Source organism: Caloenas nicobarica, chromosome 5 (assembly GCF_036013445.1).
Source record: "Caloenas nicobarica isolate bCalNic1 chromosome 5, bCalNic1.hap1, whole genome shotgun sequence".
NCBI classification, from domain to species: Eukaryota; Metazoa; Chordata; class Aves; order Columbiformes; family Columbidae; genus Caloenas; species Caloenas nicobarica.
Window position 1 is genome coordinate 58,393,232 of NC_088249.1, and position 25,550 is coordinate 58,418,781.

Sequence of the window (25,550 nt, forward strand, 5' to 3'; positions counted from 1 at the left end):
GAATGCCTATATTATACACCTTATTATATGCCTTATCATAGACTAGAGGGCTTTCAGGTATTCTGTAATATCTTGTATGACTGTCTAGCTCTGCCTAAAAGGTGCCAGTTAAATCCAGTTGTAGAAGATGCAGTTAGATCCCACTATATTCTGAGAAAATGAAGTTGTGTGTACCCGCTGCTACCACAGAGGTTGTTGGCAGAGTGAAAAGGCAATTTCTTTAGAACAGTTTGTAAGACCTTTTACCATCACCATTGCTTCAATCTTGTTTTTCAGCTAAATGCTGAAGACATTAGGCAGGTAAATAAGGCAACTTAGAATAATTTGCAGTTAAGTTTCTTAGCATAGCAGCTTTACATTGTGTTGTTGCAGACATATTTAAAGTAGTTGTTCTCTGGCTCTGAAGAAAACTTCTGTAATTGCTTCAGACTTGAAATAAATGCCAAGAAGCACTAGGTGGCTGTATCTTCCTTTCAGACAGTAGTGTTGAAAGGCAGCACAAATGTAGTCGTAGGCAAGACTGTAAAAGGTATCTAGGGAGTACTTTAAAGAGTGCTGGTGGTTTCATGCAAAACAAGCATGTAAGGGTAGACCTAAATGTTTAAGCCACAAATTCTGCATGCTAAATTACAAAATTGTAGGCTAATTTAAAATAAAACCAAAACCAGCCTTCTGTTATCACTTCTGCTTATCTGATTGTAACATTAACAGCATTACCCTGTCAACCAGAGAAAGCATTTGCCTGAAACTGATACAAAAAGGCTGGAGGCAGTACATATTAAACTCTTCAAGGTGATGGGTGTAGAGCAGGCTTTAATAGCAAGCATATAGTTGATGTGTGAAATCTAGAAGTCGGGCATGGAAAGCTTGCTTTGGTAAAGAAAGTCAAGCACATGAATAAATATCAGATTGCTGAGGAAGGTGTCGTGCAGGTGGAAGATCTGGAGGTAGCCACTGGTTAGGTTTATTCATATTGTCTGTATAACTGAGCCGGGTGTGATGGAAAAATGTGCAAAAGAAGAATAAATGGCTTCTAAGAGATGGCGCCTATGAAAAATTCCCTTAAAGGAATTGATAACAAAGGAAAGTTCAACTAACTCCTCGTTTCTTCCCTCCCCCTGTGTTTGGTTTTTGGTTTTTTGTTTGTTTTCCTTTGGTGGACTACCTGCAGCACACCTACTAGGTTACTTTGTGTGTTTATTAGTGCAGTCTTCCATATTGGGATATGCTTATGCAATGGAAACCTCCACATTTTAAACAGGATATTTTGTGATGTTAATGTGATAAATTTCTTTCTTTCCTAGGAATAGAAAAGATGAAATCCATGTCACAACTTGCTGTTCTATCAAGACGATGGAGGCCATCCGAGATGAAACTAGATTCTTTCCAGGAAGTAGTGCTAGAAAGCAGCAGTGTTGAAGAACTAAAAGAGAAGGTAAAATGTGTGACATGATGCAAGTTTCTTGTGGTTTCTAAGAGCCTTATTGATGTCTGCAGAGAGGTGTCATAGCTACAAAAGCCTTGTCGCGTGCTGATTATTTTTTTCCACAGGAATTGAGAACCTGTCCCATCCTATTAATAAAGCCATATGAATTATCAGCTTTAGTTCTTAGTTTTTTATAATGGTCTAGTATCAAAGTATTAAGGTGAATGTGTGTTAAAAAAAAAAGAGACATATCTTGGAAGTTTATGAAGCATAATATTACCTGTGTCCCTTATCCTTGAAAAACACATGTGAAAGAAAAGCTAAACTACCGTCACTTTGTATTTTCAAGCCAGTATTTTGGTGTTGCAAAATACCAAACCTTTCAGTCTCCTCATCTTTGAATTTGACCGCTGTTGCTCAGGGATGGTGTAACTGTACCAAGTAGATTGAGCTATATTTTGATTGAAAAGAAATATGACTTTGCAGGTGTTTTCCTTAAGGCCAGGACCCTGTACCAGGTAAGCAGACATGGGCCATCCTCGCAGAAATCTAGAGTAGAACTGTGTCTCGTATTGAGACTGTTTTATTAATCTATTATATCACAAGGTTTTGCTTATAGAAAAGTGGTTGTTTTTATGTGGCAGTACCCAGATATAAGAAGGCTTCCTTGAATGCTGAGGTCAGCAAAAATCCTAGTATCAGTGAAGTCTGGCCTTATTAAGTTAGGGGTTAGTTCATAGGCTGGAAAGAGGAACGTTGTTCAGCTACCATGGAATGCAACAGCCTTGGCTTGGTCTATGTTGACAGATTAAGCTATGGCCTGATTTCTTGTATGCTTCAGGTAGAAATGAAGTTATGACTGCAGGTTGCATGCAGTCCTCAAGATCGCCTCTTTACTTGTATCTGAAGAAAGGGTTGGATCTTCTTGTTTTCTTATCTTAAGAACTGATGTGCAGGGAGCAATTTTAGCAGCATTCTCTCTGAAAGTCCTTAATCTTTTTACTCCCAGCAGTAATAAGTGAAATTTGAATTTGACACATCTGTAGTAACAGATGTGTTCAGCCAGTGCTTCTCTTTCAGGCAAATTTTATTAGCAGAGTGTTGGGCTAGTAACACATTTCAGAATTTGTCTGGCTTTTGTCACTATTGTTTATTTATCCTAGTTTCCTAAGGATGCGAGAGTTAAAAAATTATACTGGCTGTTAGACTTTTCTCACCATCACTTTAATTTGAACATGACTGTTTTAACAGCAGATTTGATTTAGAGGAAATCACATCAAGTTTTGGGGAAAATAAGCAGCCAGAGATAAACACAGATGTAAGCTGGTGTCTGCATTGCCACAGAGACGGGACTGCAGCCCCGCTGGGGTTAAGGGCAAAGTGGCCGTGAGCCTGTGTGCACCGTGAGGCTGCTCCAGGGCCGTGCCAGGCACAGCCGGTCACCCCATGACGGATGCGGGGACCAGGCAGCAGTGGCAGGGGATGGGCAACGGCCTCTGTGCCCCAGGGGTGCACAGCAGGGGCAGCTGCAAGGGGGAAGAGCAGCCACAGGTGTTTGTGTGGGAGTTGTGGGGTTGTTACGTTTGGAAGTGCAGGAGTATGGAGATGGGATTTAGTCGTGTATATTTTACGGCTTTGCCTCTTCCCACATCAACTGGATAGTAGCTTTCTTTTCATACAGGGAAACTGCTGAGGGCTAATGATGGACATGGAGGTTTAATGTGAGACAGTTGGTCTCTTTGTATCTTGGAACTTGGATGTTACCGTTGGTTTCTGTTAACTTTTTTCTGTCACCCTTTCACTGTTAAGTGTGATGAAATACTGTCACAAAAGTGTCACTTGTGATGCACTAGCAACTTCAGAAATGTAAAGAAATTGTACCTTGTCACTGCAATTTTGTACTAATATTTTTTTTATCATTTGAGGACTTTCAAATATTGTGACTTCTAGATTGGGCAGGTCCATTGACTTTATGTAGACACTGTGTAACATTGTTGTGGAATAGTATTAAATGCACCATTTTTCTTTACAGCTGAGTGAAATAAGTGGAATACCTTTAGAAAACATAGAATTTGCAAAGGTAAGTAAGATTTTGTCTGGTTTTACATTTTAATGGCATGGATGTGTGATTATGAGTTTTATTTTATATACTAAACAATTGTTTATTTTCAGGGTAGAGGAACGTTTCCATGTGACATTTCCATACTAGAGATTCACCAAGACTTGGACTGGAATCCTAAAGTATCTACACTGAATGTCTGGCCCCTATACATTTGTGATGATGGTGCAGTAATATTTTATAGGTATGTCTTTTATTACAGTACCATAACCATGCGAAAAATCTGTGTATAAGATTTGAGGCATGATGTAATCGACAGAAGCCCAAAAACACTTCTGCTATTGTCTTAAAGGAAAAATGCTTATGGAAGAGTGTTTAAAACATTGAGCTGAAATGCTCTTCATCTTCCTAAAACCCTGAATACGCACTGTGTTTATTGTTTAAGCAAAGAAAGACTGCAGCCTTTTACCCACTCCTCCCTCCCAAACCATTGACAATAATGCTGAATGCAAAACTAGTTGCTACGCTTGAGTGTATACCTGGATTTAATCTCTTAAAACAGAACCATATGCCTTGTGGAGTCTGGGAGAGTCTTGCCAGAGGTTTTAGAGAACAAGGATTTTATTTTCTGAGTTTATTTCTTTGAGAAATTAATATGGCTTCTTTGGAGAAAAAGGTGTTATATTAAAAATTTTGTTAACTTGAAAAACATTCATCAGCTGGTGGTGGTAGCCCAAACGCAGTGTTTGAGGACTAAGAGCTTGAATATTGTCATTTCTGCTAAAGTTGGGGGGTGAGAGACCTTCATGAACACATTGTTTCTACAGTATTTTTCATAATTACACATGAGATTGGGGGAACCAGCTTGTTGGTAATGTGCTCGCCTTGAAGAAAATTATTTGGGACAGGAGCTGGTAGTTTCTAGCAGGGGCTGGCTGACATAACTGCTTCCAGCTCTTGGTGCTGTGACCAAATAAAGAGCACAGTCATAGTTGTCTGTAAAGAATAGGAGTTACCAGGTAGATGGAGGAGTATAGGCTTGTTTCTTGCTGCTTTCCCCTGGGTCTGCTGTCTGTTAGAATACTGATTGTCTGTTAGAAAAGCAGGTTTTGACAGATAGTTTCTGCAGCAGAAAAAAATAATTTGTAAGGAGTATTATGCTTGGTCATATTTTTTACTGAGTTGCTCCAAGTAAAAAAAAATGCAGAAGTCTAATGGCCATTGTATTATTCTGAATTTTAACATCTATTTTCATTTCAGGGATAAAACTGAAGAATTAATGGAATTAACAGATGAGCAGAGAAATGAACTGATGAAAAAAGAAAGCAGCAGACTCCAGAAAACTGGACACCGGGTAACCTACTCTCCTCGTAAAGAAAAAGCACTAAAAATTTATCTGGATGGAGCACCGAATAAAGATTTGACTCAAGACTGATACTCGCTATAGCATTTTCCCTGGGGAATTTTTTTGTTTAAAATAAAAAGGTTCACTACTACTGTGTAGTGCCGTTACGGCAGGACACTCATTAGGTGTAAAGCGCTGACACCAGCACTGACTGGGCTGTGTTCCCACTCAGAAGCGCAGTGGCCCCGTTGGGTCACTGCTCGACTTGGAATCATGTTGTGCACTATAGTCAAATGTACTGTAAAGCTAAAAGGGATGTGCAAATAAAAGATTAGAAGTAACAAGTGGGCGGGGAGGGAAATGAGTGGAAATCTTTGAGGACAGTGTGCACATAGTAGCTAGTGAAACTAGCCTCCAACAGGATACTCATAGCTTAATAATAAAAGCTGTGCAAAGGCCATGAAAGAATCCTTTTTTCTCTTTGTTTCGCTGATACACACATTACCTCATCAAAGAGTCTGAAGTCAATGTTAACACGTTGGTTCTGGCAAAGCAGCAGAAAAGGGGCGAAGATGAAATGGATGTGCTGCGACTGTAAGGTTTTTAGACTCTTCTTCCATGAAAGAGGTGGCCTGAGAGGTGCCTGCAGAAAGCTGCCAGCAAGTGTTGGTTCATTTTGCAGAAGTGCTGTTGTAAGGTAAACTGGTTTTTAATAGGTTACGGAAGCCAATGAGCAGCTCTATTGTATTGTGTTCAATGTGTAAATAAAACTTGCCCTATCCAGTTAACAGAACTGCAGTTCAGCTATTTACCATGGTATTTCTTTTCACATATCAACATTCATTGTGTACATTTGGAAGTGTAGTTGCCTATTTAAATTTGTATTCATTATATGTTTGATGCTGGGTACTTTAGGGTTGTGTTTTCCCCTTGTTACTGAAGTTTCTGTTTTGTTCAGCTACTTTTTGTACATTTTGGTTTTGAGACTATTACAAGTTTGCATCTTCTCCACCCACTGAAAGTCATTTTATTTTTCCCAGAGTTGATTCTGTAGCTAAACGTAGTCAAGTATTGGGGCGACCTCTAACACCTCAACATACAAACTTGATACTTCAGGTTGTGGTACAAAGACTGATGCAGTCAACATGATTTCATTGCAAAGCCTAGGAACAGCAATTTTTTGCTTTTGTCCATAAAGATCAATAGAGAACAATTCTCCGTAGCTTTTGGAAAACCACCTAATTTATAACAATCAAAAGATTTTGGTAAAATTTTTCATGCCAGATGCTGTTTACAACAATGAACATGCCAATAAAACATTTGTTCATTCTGTTGTGTTATTTTAATCAGTAAGCGGTGTTGTTCTTATTTGAAAAATTACGGAATTATTTCCTAGTGGTAGAAATGAATCCTGAAACAAAGACTGTTCCGATGAAATATCCTTCCCGTTCATAATGATAATGGCTATTACCATTAATTCTGGTAGGTACCCAAGGAATTTGCTGAAAAGCTTTCATAGACCAGAAGTGGTGAAAGACTCACAGGCTGGTAGCACAGTCCAGCGGCTCTTGTTAGTTATTGGTGCTCTGCTGTTCCAAACTGGATATAAGCAGTAGGAATTATTTGGGAAGAAGCTCCATGAAAAGTTCCTTGGCTTGGAGCCTCCTTTCATCTTTTACCATGTGCAATAACAGATGCTGAAATCTATGTCCCGAAAAAACAACAGTGGAAGAGTCATTGTAGCAAACTGCTGTGACAGCTGGCAACCAGGGAGCTGGGTGGATCAGATTTTACTCTTAGCTATTGATTTCTTAAATCAATAACCTGTTAAGCTGGTAATGTAACCACATTTTGTAACATGCACATATTTATGCCTATGAAGTGTATTAAAAGCACAAACCATTTCTCCCTTTTTCTCTGCATGTAATATAATCAAGCAGGAGAAGTAGAAGTCTCTAAGTGCAACAAGCTATTTATTCAGGTTGTCTTACTGCTAAACTGAAGTACTGAATTTATGTTCACTGCCTCTACCTCTCAAAAAGGGTGGGTGGTGATGGAATATAGTCTGTTAACAGATCCTTTAACTGACGTTACCCAAGAAGGTAGGTTCATGGAGTGCAGAATGCTGCCATACACGTGGCACCGCGTTTAGCTCTAGCTTAGGCACAGCCTTGTAACTGCAGCTGCACTATTCTCCTATCTATCAATATTTACATATTTTGCGTTCAACAGAGAATCTAGATTCTTTGTATCCAGCCCACTGCGCTGTTTGATGTCCATTTTTAAATAGTGTATTTTGCCCTTGAGAGATGTGAGCTCTCAACAGTCAAGTTGCAAGTTTCTATACAGAAACCAGTGTGCTCTATGGATGTTAGTATATGCATACGATTTGCTATTTATATGGAGAATGTTGTAGGCTTTGTTTCTGATAGTGTGCCCCTCATGTAGTGGGGGAAGCCACCAACCATTGTGTATGCAAGTATAAAACTCAAGGGATACTCTGTACACAGCTGGAAAGCAGCTCTGGCTACATCCATCTAAAAGGGTCACTCAGCATCCTTTCTTTTCCATCCTTCCAAAACGGGGGGCGGGGAGGGGCAAACAGGACACCCCAGTTCTGTGTGTTGCAGCTTCACTGACTACATTTCCTAAAGGAAAGATTAAAAATTGCTTAAAATCAATGCCTAGACCAGTCTAAAGTAGATGGTTCTTACTCTAGAAAAATAAATGACTCTAAAGATACATACTCAAAAGTCGCTTCTACAGTCACTAGTAACTTAAGATTGTGTATGCTTATGTGTTTTTTAATGAGTACAAGTGCTGATAAGTTTATTTCTAATGTACAAGGGGAAAGTACTAATCCAGAAGAAACACTGATACATTTCTTATTTGTCTTTGACAGAAGGTTTGGTCCAAGGACTGAATGAATTCAGCAATCATGAACATGCAGGTGTGGTGCACAGGAAAGGATGCTTGTTGGAGACCTTGTTTATTGCACTTCTATCCAGCAGTATGTGTTCAGGGTTTATATAAGCAAGACACTAGACAAAAAAATCTAGAAATAACTAACTAAATGGTCTGGTGATTGAACTTCAAATTTCATCTCCCAAAAACAGGTCAGCAGCTGAGTCAGGCTCAGGCTTCAACCCTGCTTGGTCCTCCAGAGTTTCTAACTCTTTGCGCACTTCCTGGATGACGCTGCTTTCTTCGTAATCCGAAAGAATCTCTTGGGGTATCAAGCTGAGAAACGGCATCTCATCCATGATTAAGGGATCTTCTTTTTCATCCTTCCTGGTTTCATTGGCCGAGAGCTCGCACACAGATGTGGTGCTGTGGCTGTTGGAAAAAGGGAGCCATCTGGTTATATAGCACATCTTTCCATGTTCTTTTGCTAGTTCTTTTATAGAACTCTTCATTCCTTCCCCACATGAAAGCATGTTAAATACTGTCAGATCTACCATAGCTGACTTAATAAACATCTGATTTTTACATGTGTGACAGCTGGAAAGTTAAAAGATGAGATTTCCACGTACAGAGCTAGAACGAAGACCCTGGTGGCACAAAATGTTTCATACGGGGACACAAGGTTGGCAGTGGCCCCAGCACAACCTGGCCCTTCCACGTACAAGCACTCGTGGCGACTACTCGTTCATGTTGTAATATTATACCAAGTTAAGAAACATGATACTCTAGCGTAAAAGGAATGCAGAAAAAATGCTTGCTGTCAAGCTGTAGAGTTGAGAAAGCTGTGAGCATTATATATTTGGTGTTAAATAGGACAGTGTAATAACTGTATTTGCTGCTCTCTTCAGAAAAGTGGTTTCAGTTGCCTGCAAACATCCCACACTCGTAGGAACTTTAGAAGGGAATGATTTCTATTTGTTGACATGAGGCAGGGGAATAGAACTTGATGATGGTGCATCCATTCTCTGCTCTCCAGGGGACAGACCGAGGCTGCGGGTCCCGTGACAGTGCGAGGTGACCACGGCTCGTACCAGGCACCCCCAACAACTGCTTAACGCTGCACCCTCGCTCGCTGGAAACACAGGGGAAAGGAACTAAAGATGTTCTGGAGCTGATTTTGTGTACGTTTTGAATTCTTCTATGTTTTGCTTTCTAGGAGTTTCTAAGATTTCCATTTGTGGGCAGAGTATCCTGTATTCTCTAGGGTATAAGTTTCAGTGTTTTATCCCTCAGGAGTAATATTTAGCCAAGGGACACTGCAAGCAGAGATGGGCTGTTTCTTTTAATAAAAAAATTTCTCTGAATCTTCAAATTCACCATAAAAATTCATAGAAGGTGCTTTATCTTACTGTCCATGCACATCACGGGCAGGCAGTATGCACAGTGTTAATCTATTTGTGATAACCCTCAACAGACAAATAACTCTTGTGACTGCAGCTGGATAGTTCAGCTATATTCACACCCCACTTCATTTCTGTGTTTCTATATCCTCATCTGAAATGTTTTCCTTCTTACTAGATGTGACATTTGCTGATTTACTTTTCCCTGAGGTTAATGGTACTTAAACGTTAACTAAAATTTTGGTGCTGAAAGGATGGGATGGGATCGACTCTGATCCAATTACTTTTCATGCACAAAAAAAATGGAGAAACAGAGTTGGACACACAAGAGAGAAATACTTATCTACATTTCTGTCACAGCTATGCTGTCTTGTTCAAAGTTAATGTAATGAAAACAGTAGCGTAGGAACAAACTTGGGAGAGCTTATTTCATACATAACACGTAGGTTTTCTAAAAATGCTTTTAGTGCAAAACTGCAGTGACCTCACTTTCTTCCAGTGAAATTGCGGATCATGCAAATAACTTTCCCTTAAAAGAATGCTTAAAAGCATGATAGATTAAAAGTTTTAGCTTAGAGCAGAAAATACGGAGTCAGCCGGCTTCCTACTCCACGAAACTCCACGACATTGAAGATGTCTGCACCACAGTAAGTGTTACAAGTCTGAATAGCAGATCTTAAGTCAGCTGTAGGAAAACTGACTTCTCAGGTTAGTTCAAAAACTGAAAGAAAGTGCAAGCAAAGATACCTGGTTTTGTAATAGAAGTGACCTTCTCTAAAACTGATCAGTAGCACAGGAACGTGCCTGTTTATACTTACTGCATGTATGAAACTATTTAATATGTCTTACCTCTGAAAGCATACAAAACATCTGACATGTTGGTGGACAAGAGCTGTATGTAGATAATTAAATTGGAATGATACCTCTTCTGATTGATTAAAAAGCATTACCAGCCTGATTAATTCACAAACTCAATTCACACTGGGTTAAGGTGTTGCCAAGCTCATTGGCACATCTGTGTGGGACAAAGCAGTAAGTTTGAGAAAGTTTCCAGTGTTACGGATGAGAAAAGAAGCTGTCAAAACACCTCCTAGTGAGGAAGAATCTGCAAGTTCTGTATCTATTTACCACAGAAAGAGACCCCTCCTGAATTCCAAGCGGGTTGCTTGCCCAGCTTTGATCTTTACCTCCGCGGTTGGCAGATCAAGCCACTTGCACATGGGCATTGCTCAAGGACTCCGTCGGGTTCCAGTTCCCAGGTGATCAGGTTGAGGAGTCTGTTTGAAGGATCGTAGCAGGGTTCACCTTCTTCGGGTAGTGGAGTGCACACAGGAAACAGCAGTTCTACAGAGAGTAAATTAATTTTATGAGGAGTCGTTAACTGTCTGCTAAAGTCAGATGACCTAATCTTTCAGTCTATATGGAAGATACAATAACACAGACTTGACCCCTTTTAAAGTCTCCTTACATGTCAGGGAGCCATAACCTGATGTTCTTTCCACTAGGTGGGAGCAAGACATTTGAAGTTTATGCTTAATGACCAACATCAACTCCTCCTGCTTCACCAAGAGACTACTGTCAATACAGTAGTGCTGCACAACTCCATCCCTTGGAGGTCTGAAAGACTATTCTAAAACCAAGAAATCTAACATTGCAGTGAATCCTTTGCAGTGCGTAGCATTAATGGTTTAAAATCTGAGTAGAGAAATATACATTTTAGAACTCTGTTATATTTCCTATTTCTTTGCGGAGGTTACAAATTCAGAGCAATTGTTCAGAGACTAAATAATGAGGTTACAAGAACTACTACTGAGCTATTTGATTTGTTATAGTAATTCTACAACAGGCAAAGTTGACGGCATTTGGGGCTCGGCACCCTTGTTTCTGCACAGAGGGAAATTTCAGCCTATGTAAGAAAGTATTTAGAAGCATAAGGTCATTTGGGTTTCCTGACACTAGGAACTTACAGCGTCAATCTTGAATTCAGCTCTTCCAGTTTTTCCTATCAAACCTCCCTTCCTCCTCTTGTCTTCATTCACCTTATTTTTGTGGTATGGCAGAATAAAATATGTGAAGAGTTCAGAATCTAAGTTTTTAAAACCAGCTATGTTAAAATATATCTCTGTGTGTGTGTGTGTACACAGACATGCACACATGCTTTAATGTGTATGACTTATCAGTTCCTAATTCCAAAACAGATTGTATCTTAAGCAGCAAATGCTCCATAGTTTACTACAGTTTTATATACAAAATATATATGTAAAGACAGTCCAATCATTATTAGGACAACCTTTTGCAATATTCTAGTGATGGCGAAAGGCCTGAAGGTTAGGCCTAACCTGAAAACCCCTAAGGCACTGCTAAAGCAGATAACCATAGGGAATAAAAACCCATTGCTTTAATCGATAGCTCTATTTAAAGTTTTAGTAACAGTGTTCCATCAATTTTAGTCAATATTCTTATCTATTGTATAGTTCTTTCCTGAGTTACAGGTTTGTATTAAATTTCATTTCAAGTCAAGCATTAACATACTCAAATGAGCGTGCATGTCTTCTGCAGCTGAAATAATCACCATGAAGACACGGCTTGTTTGGATCCCATAGCAAATCAGGGCTACAGAAGCCGTATCACCCTCACAGCAAACCAGCCTAGTCCTACTACCCTGTTTCCCCGAAAATAAGACAGGGTCTTAAATTAATTTTTGCTCCAAAACTTACTGCATTTTTACATGTATAGCTGCCTGGACACTATTTAAATTGACTTTTTTTGTTAACTGTAACTAGGACTTACTTTTGGAGTAGGGCTTGTATTTTGAGCATCCTCAAAAATCCTGAAAAATCATACTAGGGCTTATTTTTGGGGTAGGTCTTATTTTCAGGGAAACAGGATAACACCAATGCGATGCAAACTACTAATTTACTGATCTCTGCAGCATAAGCAGATTCAAAGTCCTGCATAGTAAAAGTAATAGGCACTTGTTAAAAGTGTTCTTTCTGCCTGATTCTGAAAACAGAGTACAAAGAAATCTCTGACGGAGCTTAGAAAAACCTGTAAACGCTTTAGGCAGAAACCCGATGAAGGGAAAATAAAACTGCTCTAACCAAAACTTGCTGAAACCAAACTCACTTAATGTCAAAAGTCCACTATGTAATGCTCAAAATTAACAAGGAAAGGCTGAGCAGACCCACTTGCCTTTAAACGGCGTTAGAGGTTTTCCTTGGTTTTCCTGGAATGCTGCAGTAGCCAGGTCACCAGCAGGTGGACAGGCAGCCCAACCTTCCGTGAAGGTACGAGGTCACCTCTTGCTTACAGCAAGAGCCAGGAGAAAAGCTATCTAGGGAACTCTCTACCTGCTGTAGGAAGATGGCTGGAATTGTATCCTGTCTATAAAATTAAGGTGCACTATGATAAAAGCAGTGAGGAATTAATAAATACCCAACAACAGAAGAAGCTGGGCCTTGACCAGGCAGGATTTAGGACTGATTTCAGGCCTGATACCTTCTCCTTCTCTCCTCCCTTCTGTAAATCAAGTTTCACGTTCCCGTGTGGACTGACAACATAATCTGGAACATCATTCCTCTACCTGTCTTGGCTGCCTGGTCAGTATTTGCATAGCATGGTGCTCTGGAAGGCTCATATAAAGGCTCAGAAAAAGTATGAAATGTATCTGCAGTCTGATTCTGATGGGCTGCTTGCTGATATAACAGCGAAGCCACTTTCAGTAATCTCATTTTGTACCTTTTTTAATTCTCTTATTTTTGCTCTACCGGGTGAAAATTTGACACAGAGCTCTGCTACTTCTAAATGTCTAAGCCTCTTTCAGAAAGAGTAAATTTTTGTGCTTCTCATGCTGGTCTCCTCTCTATTGTGCAATAGGCTTTTCTTTCACCACTGTGCACCCCTATCAGACTGTTCCTCACTCCTAAATCAATCAAGGTTTTATAATGGAGTGCGCTCCATGGGCCCAGGCAGAATGACCTATTGATTCTGTAGAGATGTAACCACTTCACCTGGGCAAAAGAGCTAAATGTTCACACTCCTGCATGACAAAATGAATGGGACAAAAAGCCAGACCTCTGTACCTTTCTGAAACGCACAGCACGTCCCAGGGTTGCAGTCGTGCTGGCTCTCACAGATGGTGCCGTTCTCTCCTCTGGCAGTGGATGTCCTGCACTCGCCCCACACGCAGAGCTGGTCCCCGCAGCACTCCACGTCCCGGGAGCAGCGCTTGCAAACGGGAAAAGCACACGGCAAAACTGTCACTCTAGCACCGGTGGCATTTACCAACAGACAGCTCAACACAGAATTACACCCTGGTCCTGAAGACAATTGCATATATGTGCTTTAAACACATGCATGTCGTCTGGCCACTGTTTAAACAGAACTGCGCAGGTTCTCAGCCTCGAGCATCCACAGAAGTATTTGCCAGAGCCCGGCAGCAGAGTAACAGCGCTCCTCTGTACCATTGTACTTTTAATCTTACAAAACCTCAATTCTTATTTTAGCATTCACAGTCTGTCGCAGTCAAGGGAAACAAAAATTAATAAACGAAACATTATCAACAGAAAACATTACTGATTTTTTTCCGTTGTAAAATGCAGTCAGTACTTTACAGTTTGTTCGGAAGGATTGCTTTCAAAGAGAAAAGCAGAAGAATCTTACTAAAATCCCATTTTAGTTGTAATAAGAACCTGATCTCATTTGTAACCAAGAATCCTTGAAAAAAAACCCCACTGAGAAAAAATTCTCTTTGACAATCAGAAATGCAAACCTCTAGCTAAAGATAGCTTTGTATGACAATTGTCCCAGTGTTTCAACTATATACACCTAATAAATCAACCTAATGAAAAAGGTGTGTCCCTTTAGTTTCTTTTTTTAGGTAGTTTGATTAACATCTTAAGGATTCCTGGTAGGTCAGCGTTCTAGCAGCTTTTTTTCTGTCTGTGTAAAGCCCCGACTGGGGAGCCATACAAAACCAGAATTTCTTTTCCAGTGAATCCCACAGAAAATGCTTAACACAGGGCAAGAAGTAGGACTACACTAGCACTATTAAGACCTGCTAATTAAAAAGTGGGTTTTTTAATTGGAGGGTTCTAAAGTCAGGGAATTGATCCCACCATCTTCAGTCTGAGCTCACTTTAGAACAGGAGTGTAGCTAGGACCCAGTTTTTGTTTTCTTCATCCTACAAACGTTCTGCTGATGACTGCAAAGAAAAGGGTGGGATAGGTGTTAGGTCATCCCAATCTTCATTTTTAATTCTTCCACGTTAACATGAAAAACTTTCAGTTTTAACATTCTCTGAAATATGAAGAATAAGCCTTCTTATTATCAAGCATAAGTTCATGACCTGTATTTAAGCAAGCATTCACTCCACTGAAGTCAACAGAGCTCCCCAAAGTTATCAAGGTAAGTAACTATTTAAATAATTTCAGGAACAGCCTGGTGCTTTTACATTATAATAATCCTATTGATTACATGACTTTACAGCAAGGTTTGCTTGCTTGTAGTCTTAACTGTCTGCAAATGCTTTGAGGAATGAATTCGTTTCACAAGAGGCCAGCAGCAGAACTCAGATAAAAAGGGACAGTCAGATAAAAATCCTTTTTCATCAGATCGCTCTTAAACTGCATTTTCACCACACAAAAATCCTGAACTTCTCAGGCACCTGTCACCTACTGAAGATAAGCTAACCACGGCTACTACCAAGGACATTTATCTTTTAGCTCAAAAGACAGGAATTTTCTGCTTCCTGAGGTTCACAGGTTCAAATAATGTAAATGATCCATGTAAGCGGATCATTTACAGTACCAACGGTGCTACAGCATTGTGCAAGTGGTCAGTGAGGGGAGGAGCGTGGGCTGCAGCAATTCCCTTTGTGAACGGAGAGCTGGACGTGACCAGCTCAGCGGAGCTGGCTCAGCGTGTCCTCTTCGCCCGTCCCAGGGCCAGCCTACAACTCTCAGTTTACGCTGCCCTTAGGCCACCGAACAAGTCGAGCTTGAGTCAGGAGGACCAGAGTGCAGATTTTAACGCATATGAGAACAGAAACCTTACAACTTAGTTAACAGGTAGAGACAAACAAACAAACAAAACCACAAAAAAAACCCCCAACCAACCAACCACAACAAACAAACAAACAACAAACCAACCCAAACCACTCTACACATACATTTTTGAGCCTCATGCAGAAAGCTTCTTGTTTTCCCTCAGTTTTGATTTGCTGACATTAGCAACAGTAACTTTGAGTTTTTAAAGACCACAACAGGACTTACTGTATGCTGGGTTTTACAGAGCTGGCACTTGTATTCGAAGGTGGAGAACTGGCAGTATTTCCCTGTTTCACAGTCTTCGTCAATGATACACTCCTGAAGAAAAGGATGAAAGCGTAATTTGCCACTGTGTGACACAAACCCATACCTCTTCTTCAAATACCAGAAGGTCTCAATTGGCTACATTTCTTATTTGGGAACCAAGAAAAAAAGCTTGCTTCAGTTCTTCATACAACCACAGTTCTGTAACAGAACAATGCTATCAATATCTCCCTGGTGTACCTAAATATTGTGGCCTCAAAGCGTAAGGTGGCTTCACTTCTTGTATAAATACTAATACCAGCAACCTCAAGAAAATAAACTATGTTGTTCTGCAGGTGTACTGGGTTTGCGTGGCCAGGTCTTGGTAGCAGGGTGGTTACAGGGGTGGCTTCTGTGAGAAGCTGCTAGAAGCTTCCCCTACATCTGATGGAGCAAATGCCACCAGCTTCAAGACGGACTCGCCACTGGCCAAGGCCAAGCCCATCAGTGATGGTGGTAGTGCCTCGGTGATAACATATCTAAGGGGAAAAAAACTTGCACAATTGCAGCCAGGGAGAAAAGTGAAAATATGTGAAGCAGCCCTGCAGACAGCAAGGACAGTGGAGAAGGAGGAGCAGGAGGTGCTCCAAGCGCCGGGGCAGAGATTGCCCTGCAGCCCGTGGTGCAGCCCAGGGAGGCCCATGGTGGAGCAGATCTCCCCCTGCAGCCCATGGAGGCCCATGGTGGAGCAGATCTCCACCTGCAGCCCATGGTGGAGCACATCTCCCCCTGCAGCCCATGGAGGCCCATGGTGGAGCAGATCTCCCCCTGCAGCCCAGGGAGGCCCATGGTGGAGCAGATCTCCACCTGCAGCCCATGGAGGCCCATGGTGGAGCAGATCTCCACCTGCAGCCCATGGAGGCCCATGGTGGAGCAGATCTCCACCTGCAGCCCATGGTGGAGCACATCTCCCCCTGCAGCCCATGGAGGCCCATGGTGGAGCAGATCTCCCCCTGCAGCCCAGGGAGGCCCATGGTGGAGCAGATCTCCACCTGCAGCCCAGGGAGGCCCATGGTGGAGCAGATCTCCACCTGCAGCCCAGGGAGGACCCCACACCAGAGCAGGTGGATGTGTCCAAAGGAGGCTGTGACCCCGTGGGCAGCCCGCGCTGGAGCAGCTCCTGGCAGGACCTGTGGCCCCGTGGAGAGAGGAGCCCACACTGGAGCAGGTTTGCTGGCAGGACTGGTGACCCCGTGGGGGACCCGTGCTGGACGCACGCCATGGAAGGGACCCACGCTGTGGCAGTTCATGAAGAACTGCGGCCCGTGGGAAGGTCTCATGTGGAGAAAAATGGGGAGGGTTGTCTCCTGTGGGAGGGACCCCACGCTGGAGCAAAAGAGTGTGAAGAGTCCTTCCCCCGAGAATGAAGGGGTGGCACAGACAGTGTGTGATGACCTGACCACAACCCCTATTCCCTGTCCCCCTGTGCTGCTGGGGGGAAAAAGGTTGAGAATTTGGGAGTAAAGTTAATTCCAGGAAGAAGAGAGGGGTGGGGGGGAAGGTATTTTAAGATGTTTTTGTTTCTCATTATCCTACTCTGATGTGATTGTTAATAAATTAAATTCTTTTTCCCCAAGTCAAGTCTGTTTTGCCCATGACAGTAATTGGTGAGTGGCCTCTCCCTGTCCTTACCTTGACCCATGAGCCTTTTGTCATATCTCCTCTCCCCTGTCCAGCTTAGGAGGGGAGTGATAGAGCAGCCTTGGGGGGCACCTGCCGTCCAGCCAGGGTCAACCTCCCGCGGTAGGTTTTTGGGGTTTTTTTGGGGGGTGGGGTGAGGAGAAGGTGGTGAAGAACATTTGCATTAAATCTGTTCCACTTGTATTGGAGTACAGCTGTGATTCATTACTGGTTTTTTGGACAGGGGAAAGACCAATGGAAAGAGGCTACACTAGAGCGGCTGCAGCAGCCAAGGGCATCTCTGCTCCGTGGGAGGCCATTCTGCACCAGCTCGCTTGGTCCCGGGCCAGGGAGCTTTCCGCTGTCTCCCTCCTCTTCCCCACCAACACTAGTGCTGACCTCAGGATCTCTGCAGCAGGGTTAATTCCCAAGGCAGCGAGAACAGCTCCAGGGAAAAGAGAAATGTATTTCCTTTTCCTTCTAATTGCTCTTCCGCTCCCCTTTGCAGACAAATTCCTCTCAGGCAAACGTAAGCATCTTTGCAGGGCCTGAGCATTTTTGTAAGCAATAGCTGCTATGCTGAAAAGTGCGGTGCTTCTTTCCACGGCACTGGCAACTTTAAATGTTCCGGGGGCCTCACGTTAACAGCAGCAGTAGATGTCACACACCATTTGATTTCCTTTTCTTGGCTGACGACATGGCTCTCATGTACCTATCACCACAGCCCATCACCTGCAAGTTCACAGCTGCAAATACCTACACATGTAATTTTTTAATCCTTACTTTGATTTTAATATAGCAAAATACGCGGGAGCAGATTCTCAGTTGACATAATTCCTCTGGCATCTCCCTGCTGTTGATGGAGCTAATTTACCTTTAATGACATTCCAGCCTGTCGAAAAATGTGATTTCTACATGATGTGATTTTGAAATGCACACAACAAACTCAGTGTTTCCCCCCTCAACACCTTGTTTGCTGCACAGGAGTATTCAGCAGACAGGTCTGAACACTAATTTAAGATTGACAAATACTGAAGAGCCACATACATCATGGGGAAAGAGAAGCCTCACGGTTTCCTAATGCATCAGCCTTTGCTACCCAGCTAAGGCACTAGAGAAGGCCTCAAGCCAGCACAGTGCTCGAGCCCATGTTTAGCTTTTCAAACCCGGAATCATTTCACGGCCTTAATAAAAATGTTCATGTGAGAGCCGACACCCAAGTTCCCATCTGAATGGCAAACTCAGACCGAAGTTTCTTCACCCAGAGTCCCACAGGCGCTAGGGTGGAGATGGGTCACCATTCATTCCTGCTGCACTGAGTCAACATACAAACTGGCCAGAAACTCTTCCCAGAACACCACTCTGCGGGTATGGAAGTGAGGATGATGCAGAGCGTTCATGGTTGTGTGCCCCAGAAGTGACTGGTTCACAGCGAGGGGGTGTTTCCTCTTCCCATCTAGTGGTTTCCTCTTTAAAATCACCTGATTAACCCTGTTCTCTAAAATATGTTTTCTCCAGGCTGGAAACATCTAGCCGACAGAAGAAAAACTCATGGCACTGTTCTGAGTCACTTGTACCTCATCACTGGTTTGCATCATCGTAAGGTTGATGCAACTTTTTTGCCAATTAAAAAAATTGGCAAATTAGTCAATTAAAAAAAAAAAAGGAATTATACAAAATCCCTGAATTCTCTGAAGAAACCACTTGGCAGATGTTAATCTCATTTGCTGGAGCAGACGAACTGTCATCTGCGTAACCTTTATCGAAAGTTTCTACTAAGCTTTTAATTTTCTATTTCTACTTTTTCAGACCATTTCTCCCCAAACTGCTGACTTCTTCCACCCCATCCCAGCTGGGTTTTGTGTTTCAGCTGGGCTGAAAATTATCTCAGCAATAATATCTCCAGATTAAACCTTACGGAAGCTCCTTGCACCGTGTGAGACAGGGCTGCTCTGCACGAGGAGCAATGCTGCGACTAAGTTGCACATTTTGGCCATCTGAGATGTTTTCAAACAGTTTGATTACCCAGAACACAGAACAGAAGCCAAACACAGCCTGGGGCCTGATTCTTTTCAAGTCAATGACATGATATCCAGGTTATGTGTTTATAATTAAGAAGCAGTCATTTCAACTATTTTGAGACATTAGTATCACCAGGTCTAAGCTGCTGTAAATTCTAATGTTTTTGCAGCTTCATCATTCCAGTACAGTGTGTGTTCTGCTTGTTTGCTTTTTTGTCACTACGTAATCAGGTGGGTCAAAATCTAAACGTTATACAGTATGTTTGAGGTTTTGTGGTTCCAAGTTAGCAGTTGGCCACCTCTCTTCAGCAGCCGTGCTCTTTCTGGCCAATTTTCTGTCTGTAGCTTTGTCAGCTTCTTTTATGATTCCCACTATACAAACCATACTCAGAATAAACTATACCGTTTCACTCCTGTTCCATCCACTCTCAGGCAAACAGCCAGGTCTCAATATAGTCAGTTTTTCCAATTGTGCCTTTCCACAGAGGAGAAATCTTGCCATAATCATTTTTTAGCTCATGGAATAACTCTCTCAAGCTCTAAAACCACCTAACATCAAAGCTGCAATTCTGCAGTCACCGCTTCCTCTTGCACTCATGAGTCCCTTGCCAAAAATTTTTTTTCTCCTCTCACTGAATTGTGTCCCACCAACTCAGACCTCCAGTTTTATGAGGGTTTTTGGTTGGGGGAAAAAAATCACTTCATGGTTTTCTTTCCTGGCATGGAAAAAGCTTGCTTTCATATGCTCTCTGAAATTTTATGCCACACTCCAAATCAACTTCCTTCACCCAGGTATTATATATATAATGCAGAACTGAGTAGTGCTTATACACACATATGTGTAACCATTTATCTTTTTTGTCTTGTTCTTTTTTTCCTTATTCAGGCTACAGACCTTTTCTAATCAGGGTACCTTGAGACACAACAGTTGCTGGACAAGGAGCAAACCTAAACATCTTCATCAGCTGCAACGGATTCTGAACAAACCATTTTCTTCTGGAATTCTGTAAACTAAGTCATTTCTCAGAATATTTTGTCTTTTCAGGAGCAACAGTGTGTAAACTGAGGAGGGGGACCACTGGCTTCTGACATGCAGCAGAGCATACAAATTGAGCAAATAGCTTAAAGACAGAATTAGCTAAGCTTAAAATGGTGCGCTTCTCTCTGAAATCCATTACATTGTTACACCAGTTAATTTAACGTAGCAGCAAAGGCATATGCTGTTTGAGAAGTACTAAAGAATAATGCAGCGTGAAAGCAGAATAGTCTATATATTAATGAGTATAGCAGGACCCATAAACAACAGATGCCAGGATGGAGAAGAGCATGTTATGTACCTGTCAGTACACACTCAGCATCCTGTGGGCTCTTATTATAGGACTGTACTCTGAAGTGAATATCCTGCAACACCTGAAAGCAGTTTGGGGGGTTAGATCGGCTCCAAAACCAATAGGAAAAAACCAAACAAACAAACCCTCAACAAAACATTGAAACTCATGGAAAAAGTTCCTTGTATTATAAAACTGCTAAAACAACTGCTGCTGGAAGAAATTTCAATTTTAATGACTTTGGCAGATTATGCCAAGCTATCATTTGCTTTCCTAAATAGTGGTTTAGTCTCCACACTTGAGAATACGAAAGTGAGAGATGTAGTGATAGTACCATGACAGTACCACAGCTACCAGAAAGCTGCCACAGATGCCCGAGTGCGAGACAGCGCAGGCATGTACAGGTCAGAGCTGGTGTCACAGGTTTTGACAAGAGCACTTTCCCAATGGCTGAATGTTCATGGAAAGGCACAGAAGAAAAAAAAAATAAAAATTCTTTCAATGGGATATGACAATGTTCACGCTCTGCCCAGCAGCACGACTTTGCCAAGGACAGCACTACGGGCTATTTTGGCCAACTGCACTTGACAGGTGGAGTGTGGCCAACCGTGGTGTCGGCCACATCATCCTCTGCCGATGTAACACACTGTGGATAAAGAAGGAGAAGCAAAGAATTTCACAGTTCAAGTTAAGAAAGCAGAACTACAAGGCCGGAGTTAACCTACTTTCACATAGAAACCCACTTTTGTTTGCAGTGTTCATCTGGTTTCTGTACCTCACCAGGGTAATATTTTTAATACTCTGTTTCACTGGTGATATGGTATAGACTGAAATCATGCTCATTTTGCTTTTTGCTCTTTTTCTTTCAATTCCTAACTAAGGACCCAAGCATACACTAGAAAACATGCTCAAGTCTGATACTGACTTTCAAAATGGAATAATTGATTTTACATTCAAAATTGAAATGTCTATTCCTTCTTCCCACTCACACTCACCCAACCTCCCACATTCTCAAAAAGTCTTTCCTCAACGATAATTTTAAACAAAACTCTCTCTTCGCTTTTCGTATCTTCAGCCAATAGTTGTCAGGGACAGGCAAATGAGCTTTCCTTTCCTTCGGGGCTCTCGACACTTTAGGTTAGAACCCACGAAAGCAGAGGAAGGCTTCACTGATGACTTTATACACAACTCTTCAGTGGTGATTAATACATTTATCAAAGCCAGACATGGCACAGTAATGGGGAGGGGGAGAGTACATGGAAGAGAAAATGCCCCCCTGGGCAAGGGGCAGCGGTACTGGAGAAACTGGAGAAACTCCGTAGCAGTTGTCTGCCAAGGTCACTGACTGCACTGACAGAACAGTACAGTAAGTGGGATTCCAATGGGAGAACCACTTTTCCCCTGCTTTTGAAGCTACATGACCTTTGCAAACTGTCTAAAAGCTGAAGGAGAGGCAGGCCTGTTTTTTTTTTTTTTTTTTTTTTTGCCTTGGCACTGTCTGTACAGTTGTAAGCCAAAACAGCCATTCCAGGGTTCATTCCTAACCCTCTATGGATTTCAAGTTCACAAGCCATAAAGTATAGAGGCAAAATTCACTGATTTCAGAGAGGTGAGGAAGTTTTTTTGCCAGGAGGCACACAACATAGGAAGCCATGCTACAAAAGCATTTGGTGCAACAATTAGAAAATGATTTTTAGTAACAACCTTGGAAATGCATCGAGATACCTCTCCCAGTCCGCTGGGACAACTATGCCTCAAAAACTCCGCTGCACAAAAAGACCATTTACATGTTTCTTAAAAGCTCCTGATATAAATAAATTTCTTTTTCAAAAAATCTGTAGGTCAAGTAAAACTCAGTGTTAACCTCCATAAAGAGAAGCTGGAGATCCTTCCCAAACAGCTCCAGAGCTCGCCCAGCTCTATCTGTGAGATGATGATAACTTCGGCCACAGCTGAAGTGCTCTGGCAAAGCCACTTGTTCTCCTTCAAACTGACATTTCTTAGCAATTAGCACTTCTAAGAGGCAATGGTTACTTCTGTGTTTACATAACCCCCTCTAGGTTTTGTTTTAATTTCTACAAGTCCTTTCACGTAGGGCTGGTCTCCATTACTGCAGCACATGGCAAAAACTGCTGAGTAGTAAGGAAAAAAAGCAGAAAAACTGTTTTCTATCCTACATATACTATCTGTATTAGAAAAATGGCAGAATTACATAGAATGGAATATTGTTTTATGGAAACTACTACCACAGTTTGAATTGCAGTAGCGTTGCAGTTCCTAATCTCTTAGTTGTCTAGACAGAGCACATACTGCATTTGTCTTTAATGAGATACGAATTAACTTGCCTTGAAATACCTCAAAACCTCTGTAATACTTTCCAGCAGAGCAAACCTCTTACTGCTGTTCTGCCAAGCACATAGCACTCATAAAAATAAGGACTACTGTTAAAAAAAGACATACTAAAAAGGGCAGACATGTGAACTACGAACTATGGTATTAGTCACATCCCCGTGCTATGTGGGAGAAGTCAGCTATTTCTGTGGCTGTTCAACAGGAATGGGACTTCTGAGCTCAAAACTAATAAATAGGAAAGTACAAGTGACTTCTGCAGTTTTGTCTTGAACTTCTCCAGAGAGCTAATCTCACCTGTTTCCCTTTCCCCCGCCAAGAAAACAGAAACATTTTAACTGGAAAAACTTCATTTCTGGCTCTCTACGTGATACAACATGAATGGATGAAAAAATATGTCCACATGACATAACTGAAGATAGCCCGAAGGCACTTGAGCTTGGCTTTAGGTACCAAAAGCAACATAGCAAGGTTAGCCTTAACATGCTGTCAAAAAGCCCAGGGAATTAATCGAGGCAGGTTGAAGTCACCCAATTCCTGAAAAATGCCTCAAGACAGTGAGAAAAGTGATGCCTTGATGCTCTATACCGTCAAAATCTCTGTATGCCATGTAATCATTTCACGGCAGGCCACTGCAGAAGCAGTCACTTAATTTTCTTTTCTCACCCCCTCTTTTTCTCAGTAAGCAACATACTAATCTGATCCTGGCAAGGCTACAGCCTCTGAAAATGCTTCTGAGCAGGAAACACAGTGCGAAGTACTTACTGCAGTCTATTTTGCAGCGGTATCAGAGGAAGCACACTAGAAGAACTGATCAAATTCGGTAGAAAAACCCCACAAACTATAATCTAACAGGTAATTAACTTAGTCTGGAAACTAAGAGCTCCTAGAAGCAAAGGTCTGTGTCGACATATATACACATACACATATATACGTGTGTATACAACCATTAGGGCTACATATTGCAGTGACTGCAATAGCAGAAGTCTCGTGTTGTCCCAGACATTTGCCCTAGAGCAGGCAGGACAGGTTCTAACATGAAATTTCTCTTCTCCTGTTTGCCAGGTGTACTCTAGGCAGAGCAGGATGGTAGAAATTCTGACAACAAAATCTTCCCTGCAGCCTTCAGGAAACTTGGTGCCATGCTATATACTCAGTCCATTTTTTTAAATACACAGATACTCTATAATCTTCTATATCCATAATTAGACAGCGAAGGAATATTCTGAAATTAGACAATCTGATACTCAAAACCAACAGCCATGTGCTTCATGTTTAACTGGTCCATGTTAAGAAAAGCTTTTTCACACAGTATGAGATTATCAAATGAGGTCAAAATACTGATGCACATTTATAAACAAGGTTTTCCTAATGGTTTTGCAATTAATAGTCTTAATAGAGAAATGCATCTACCTGTCTATTAATCAGAGAACAATGCTTTGACCTTTGATAACCAGAAGGTGTGTCTTAAACCTCGTGGTCTAAAAGATCTTGGTTTTTATTCTAAATGTCTTGAGATACAGCAACAGTTAAGGGAACACTGCAAAACTGTGCAACAAAGCTCTGAAGTGCCATTATTTGTAAGTAGTCAGCAATCACATAAAGATACCGCTTTCATGTAGCTGTGTGCCTGGGGGGGGGGTGAACTTCAATGCAGGAGTCTGTTCTCTCTACAATTGGCAGCTACAAAGTTTCCATGATTCACTACCAAACTATGTAAATTTTGAAAATTTATAAAAGCAAAACAACCCAGAGTAGCTGTACACAGCAAGGATGTGAAACAGCTGTGCAAAACCAGTTCAAAACAAGATCTCTGTACTTAATAGCTGCTTCCTTCTCTTAAGCACTAAATTAAAGAGTAGAACTCAGAGTAAGATGCCAACCTGTGCCAAATCTATCACATGTGACTTTTTCTTACATTATATACTTTTTTGGTATCTTACATTTTCAAGAGACTGACTTACTGATGAAGGTGTCAAACAAAGATAACAATACCAGAAGATAAATACATGGGTAAGAATTCATCTACAATGGATTTTGCCCATAGCAGAGTTGACGGTGTGGCAGACTGCTGTTACTGTAGAAGAAAGGGAATAATTTCTTTTCCATGAGCTGTAGATGGAAGAAAAAGGGGTTCAAATTACAGCAATAGAGTGAGCACAGAACAGCATTGGAATAAGTTGTCTCCGGCACTTACAGATTTAGAGAACAGATGAGATGAATGTCTAAGGATGGAGGAGGCATCTGGGTTGTAGATGTTGACTTTTTGAGCCTTCTTCCAGACTTCCTCTTTGGGACATTTGTTGGAATTACAATAGAGCCTTTTGCTTTTTCTTAATTTAATTCTCTGTCTGAAATCATACATCTAGAGCAGGGGTGTCAAACTCATTTTCACCGGGGGGCACATCAGCCTTGCGGTTGCCTTCAAAGGGCCAAATATAATTTTAGGACTGTATAAATGTACCTAATCCTACATTTATTCAGTCCTAAAATATCTAGAGGATAGCAACAGCATGAGATGATGACTACTAATGAACATTAATTTTATTTCCTAAACGAATTCCAATGAAGAAGAAATGAAAAAGGCTCTTCAGCATACCATTTATGTCCTTCCAAAAAGGACATAAGAGTTTGAATGTGTTATAGATTTTTGCAATGCACGAAGTCCAAGATAAACACCTACTAGGGGACCAAAACTTTCCCTCGCTGACGGCTGTGAAATATCTTGGACACAGAAAGACCAGCGA

General features: G+C 41.6%; 2 protein-coding genes across 5 annotated transcripts in view; one reads left to right on the top strand and one right to left on the bottom strand.

The window, feature by feature from the left end:
- The window catches only part of USP47 (ubiquitin specific peptidase 47), a 59,527-nt gene extending 53,351 nt beyond the window's left edge, over window positions 1–6,176 (top strand). For all 4 annotated transcript variants that reach the window (XM_065637112.1, XM_065637109.1, XM_065637111.1 and 1 more), the window contains 4 exons: window positions 1,305–1,435; window positions 3,459–3,506; window positions 3,599–3,729; window positions 4,746–6,176. In XM_065637112.1, coding sequence (XP_065493184.1) covers window positions 1,305–1,435; window positions 3,459–3,506; window positions 3,599–3,729; window positions 4,746–4,920 — 485 coding nt within the window. In that variant the 3' untranslated portion in view covers window positions 4,921–6,176. The remainder of the gene's footprint in view (window positions 1–1,304; window positions 1,436–3,458; window positions 3,507–3,598; window positions 3,730–4,745) is intronic.
- Window positions 4,744–25,550, bottom strand: part of DKK3 (dickkopf WNT signaling pathway inhibitor 3) — a 32,391-nt gene continuing 11,584 nt past the window's right edge. The window contains exons 4-7 of the mRNA XM_065637113.1: window positions 15,408–15,500; window positions 13,217–13,361; window positions 10,322–10,478; window positions 4,744–8,166 (exon numbers count right to left, since the gene is read on the bottom strand). Coding sequence (XP_065493185.1) covers window positions 7,923–8,166; window positions 10,322–10,478; window positions 13,217–13,361; window positions 15,408–15,500 — 639 coding nt within the window. The 3' untranslated portion in view covers window positions 4,744–7,922. The remainder of the gene's footprint in view (window positions 8,167–10,321; window positions 10,479–13,216; window positions 13,362–15,407; window positions 15,501–25,550) is intronic.